This window comes from Eimeria maxima, genomic scaffold (assembly GCF_000499605.1).
Source record: "Eimeria maxima Weybridge genomic scaffold, Emw_scaff31, whole genome shotgun sequence".
In the NCBI taxonomy this organism is placed as follows: domain Eukaryota; phylum Apicomplexa; class Conoidasida; order Eucoccidiorida; family Eimeriidae; genus Eimeria; species Eimeria maxima.
In genome coordinates this window covers 60007-65006 of record NW_013563800.1, presented here as the reverse complement: position 1 = coordinate 65006, position 5000 = coordinate 60007, and the positions used below count along the sequence as shown (strand labels likewise).

At 44.4% G+C, this 5000-nt stretch overlaps 1 protein-coding gene across 1 annotated transcript in view; it reads right to left on the bottom strand.

Moving 5' to 3' along the window:
- The window catches only part of EMWEY_00005640 (hypothetical protein, conserved), a gene marked incomplete at both ends in the record, with an annotated part of 11340 nt that extends 10380 nt beyond the window's left edge, over positions 1-960 (bottom strand). Inside the window, one exon of the mRNA XM_013478199.1 lies at positions 1-960. This exon is cut by the window's left edge and continues 2427 nt beyond it. Within this exon, the coding sequence (XP_013333653.1) occupies positions 1-960 (960 nt within the window).
- Between the last annotated feature and the right edge of the window lie 4040 nt (positions 961-5000).

The window sequence follows — 5000 nt, the reverse complement described above, 5'->3', positions numbered from 1 at the left end:
GCCTCGTGATACCTGTAAAGAAACTAAATCCTGCAGCAAACGTTCTCCTGGCTGCAGCAATCTGTGCTGCTGCTGCTGCTGCTGTTGCTGTTGCTGCTGCTGCTGCTGCTGCTGCTGCGTTGCATCACTAGCAGCAGCATCCGCTGCTCGCGGTGTCACAGCAGCAGCAGCAGCAGCAGGAGCAGCAGCAGCGGTAGCCTCCGCCGCTGAAGGAGGGGAGGAAGGTGCTGCAGGCTTAAGCAGATCTGGTGCTGCTGCTGCTGCTGCAGCTGCTGCTGTTGCTGCTGCTATTGCTGCAGGTGGGGACAGAGGGGATTCATGCGCAGTAGATGCAGATGCAGAATGTGGTGGAGCTCTGCGTCTGCTGCTGCTGCATGCAGCAGCAACAGCGGATGCAGCAGCAGCAGCAGTAGCAGCAGAAGCAGCAGCAAGACTTTGCGCTGCTGCTGCTGCTTCTGGGCTATTTGCTTCTGCTGGTGTTGCCGCTGCTGTTGCAGCTACATCTGCTGCCGCTGCTGCTGCTGCAGCAGCAACAGCTGCTGCTGCTGCAGCAGATACACCTGAAGGGTCTATTACACAGTTATCCCCCCCATCGCCATCAGCAGCACTGACCTGCTGCTGCTGCTGCTGCTGCTTCTGCTCCTTCTGCTGCTGCCGCTGCTGCTGCTGGTCTGCACTTGCTTCCGTGTGCTGCTCCGGCGGATTTTGTGGCTCCTGCTGCTGCTGCACTGCAGCAGCAGCAGCAGAATGGCGTCTGTGCCTTCCTGGTGTAGGGGGAGCTTCCTCGTGCTGCTGCTGCTGCTGCTGCTGCTGCTCAGCCGGCGCTGAATCAGGGTCCCCCTCCTGTTCTTGCTGCTGCTGCTGTTGTTGCTGCTGCTGTTGCTGCTGCTGATGCTGTATACGGGGAACTCTGTGTATGTGCAGCAGTTCCTGCTGCTGCAGCTGCAGCAGCGGCGGCATTGAGGCCGCAATCTGTCGGCCTACGCCGCGTTGACTCTCTAGGGTTTAGGGTTTAGGGTTTAGGGTTTAGGGTTTAGGGTTTTCAGTGGGGTGTGTCTGCACACAGATACAGACCCCTTGTCCCCCTGATAGGAAAACCCTAGGGCCATCTGCTGCTGCTGCTGTATAGTAAGTGCTGCTGCTGCTGCTGCTGCTGCTGCTGCAGTTGCTGCTGCAGTTGCTGCTGCTGCTGCTGCTGACAATAATAATGATGAGAAGAAGAAGGGACAATAGACAAACAGCAAAAGGTAAAATGGTGTTGGTGTCGTCGTTTCTGCTGCTGGTCCTGCTGCTGTAGCTGCTGTTGCTGCTGCTGCGCTTGCTGCTGTGCTGTTGCTGCTGCTCGTTCGTGTGTCTGCTGCTGCTGCTGCTGCTGTTGCTGCTGCTGCCTGCAGAAGAGATACTTGCACTGCGTGGTCCCAAGAAATAACCGAAGAAGTTCGAATATAAGGTGTTCAGACACCGTAGCAGCAGCTGCTGCAGCTGCTGCTGCTGCTGCTGCTGCTGCCCCTTGTGCTGCTGCTGCAGCTGCTGCTGCGGGCCACACGTCTACACTGACACCGCTACTGCATGCGGTGCTGCGCTTTTGCTGCTTCTTTTTTTGCTGCTGTTAATTGAATTAAATATAATTTTGTTTTTTTATTTATATTTATTAATTAAATTATAAAATAGCAGCAAATAAAGCAGCAATTTGGTGGTGCTGCTGCTGCTGCTGCTCAACAATTGTACCATCATAATCAGGGCTGCCTTCCTCCAGCCCTAAACCCTAATAATAAACCCTAATAAACCCTAATAAACCCTAATAATAAGGGCAATGAATAAACCCTAAACCCTAATTAGTGGTTATAGTAATGTTTTCTCAATTCTTTTTTTTTGGGTGTATCTAAACCCTAAACCCTAAACCCTAAACCCTAAACCCTAAACCCTAAACCCTATGTGGGATTCTCAGGAAATACCTCCTGGGGCTCCCCCTTTTGTTGCAGCTGCTGCACTAAGCGCAGAGGAAGCAGCAAGACTACGAGCATTTGAGGGTGGTTTGGGGTGTCTAGACAGCAGCAGTGCATGCATTCAGGGTGTATCTGCAGCATTAGTGCATGCAGCCCCAACACCAGCTGTATATCATTGTATATCTGCATTAGATAAGCAGATAAGAGCAGCAGCAGCAGGAGCAGGAGTAATAATAGGTCCAGATGGATCAGCAGCAGCAGCAACAACAACAACAGGACAACCACCACCAACAGCAGCAGCAGCAGCAGCAGGATGTAATCAGCTCGTGCTGCTGCTGTATGTACTAAATGACGTGCTGCAGCGTTGCTGCAGCTGCGGTGCTCCTTTCTTGCTGCAGTTATGTTGCAGCTCATTACGTACATTATGTTCAACTGCATGCGCAGCAGCAGCAGCAGCAAATGCAGCAGGAGCAGCAGCAGCAGCAACAAATATAAAAGATGAATACAAAAGAGTATTATTTATACTGCAGCAAAGAAATACATTTTTTTCTGCAAATGTTTGTGACGCATTAATTAGTATATTAAATGGTTATTTTATACAATTACCTAAAATAAATAATAAATATATTATACAGCAGCAGCAGCAGCAGCAGCAGCAGCAACAGCAGCAGCAGCAGCAGCAGCAGCAGCAGGTGCACCAGCAGCAGCAACACAGGATCGGAGGAATAAGAGCTACAGAAGGAACGGATAATAGACAGGTATATATCTTAGGGTTTAGGGTTTAGGGTTTAGGGTTTAGGGTTTAGGGTTTGAGCAGAAACAACAAGAACAATAACAAGAACTGCTGCTGCATATATTACTGCTGCTGCTGCTTATGCTGCTGCTGCTGCTGCTGCTGCTGCTGCTGCTGCTGCTGGTGTATATGTATACAGATAAAAGGACCACAAACCCTTGATGGTTATCGTGTACATTATCCATCAGCAGCAGATGCAGCAACAGCAGCAGCAGCAGCAGCAGCAATAAATATAACACAAGAAGAAGCAACATTTAGGCAACAAATAAAAAAAGTGTTTACTCTTATGAAGGATTGTATACTTACTATTAATGATGCTAAGGATAGCAGGTTCATAAACCCTAAACCCTAAACCCTAAACCCTAAACCCTATATTTTTTATATAATACATTAAACCCTAATTTTATATATATATACCCTAAACCCTAATTTATATACTAAACCCTAATTTATATACTAAACCCTAATTTATATACTAAACCCTAATACACTATAATAACGTAACACTAGGGTTTAATACACTCTAAACCCTAGGGTTTAGGGTTTAGGGTTTAGGGTTTAGGGACACGGGAAACCCTACCTCAACAACTATATTGCTGCTGTTGCTGCAATATGCTAACTTCTGCTGCTGTTGCTGCTGATGCTGCTGCTGCTGCTGCTGCTGCTGCAGGAATAGACAGGCAGAGAGAGTGTTTGAAGTGCAGCAGCTGCTGCAGCGATTAACAAATGGAGAGGAGATCGAGCAATCGGGTGATCAGCAGCAGGTAAGGGTTTAGGGTTTAGGGTTTAGGGTTTAGGGTTTAAGACTTAAGGTTGTTCATCGAGGGTTTATAGATTACGATTTAGGGTTTAGTACTGAGGGTCTATTGTCTATATTCTAGGGTTTAGGAATTTTAGTGTTTTTTAGGGTTTTTAGGGTTTTCTAGGATTTCTAGGGTTTAGGGTTTAGGGTTTAGGGTTTAGGGTTTAGGGTTTACGTTTTTTTTTTTTTCTTCTTAGACGGAAGAAAATCTTCGTACAAGTTTAACAAACGCGAGGGCACGAATTGCTCGTCTTTATGAAAAAGAATGGAATAAAACTGTACAGTTACAGGTAAACCCTAAACCCTAAACCCTAAACCCTAAACCCTAATTTTTTTGTAAACCCTAATAAACCCTAAGAAGCGCAGAAACCCTAATTTTTTGTGTTATAAACCCTAATAAACGGTAAATAAACCCTTTTTATGAATAAATAGATTAATTTATGACTATTTATTTATTTATTTATTTATATTTATTTATTTATTTATTTATTTATAGGAAATGTTCCTCTTATTAGCACAAAATGTAGAGAATCGCATGCAAGGCGCTCTGCTGCGTCATCTTAAATGTAGGGAGATGAAACTCCTTATAGATAGAGCATTAGCAGAGACTAGATCTGCTGCTGCTGCTGCTGCTGCTGCACCTGCTGCTGCTGCAGCAACAGCAGCAGCAGTAGGAAGTAAAGCAGCAGCGAAACCCTAACCGAAGCTTTCATGATGCTGCTCTGGCTGCTGCTGCTGCTGCTGCAGCAAAAATACTGCTGCAGCAGAATCAGCAGAAAATATGCTGCAGCAGAAGCAGCTGCTGCTACAGCAGCAAAAATACTGCTGCAGCAGCAGCAGCAGCAGCAAATATGCTGCAGCAGCAGCAGCAGCAGCAATTTTTTGTGGTTTAAATGTGGGATTTAAATACTTCTTTTAAGTCTGTATAGCACCAACTGCTGCTGCTGCTGCTGCTGCTGCTGCTGGCGTTGCTGCTGCTGCTGCCGCACTTTCTGCTGCTGCTGCTGCTGCACTTTTTGTTGTTGTTGTTGCTGCTGCTGCAGATCTATACAGGTATATAATTTGCTGTACAACTAGACTATGTATAATAGGCTTATATATAAATAAATAAATAATAAATAAATATATTAAATAATTAAATAAATAATTAAATAATTAAATAAGTTAATAAACAAATAAAATAAATAAATAAATTTGGCGTAAATATTGAGGGTTTATAAAGCTTGCTGCAGCTGCTGCTGCTGCTGCTGCTGCTGCTGCTGTTGTTGTTGTTGTTGGGGTGTATATGCACCTAACTATATTATTTTTTTATATATTTTTATTAATTATCTATTTTTATTTATTTTTATTATTTATTTATATTTATTTAAATAAATAAATTAAAATACAAAAAGAATTATTTACTTATTTATTTATTTTTTTTTTTTTTTTTTTTTTTTTTTTTTTTTTTTTTTTTTTA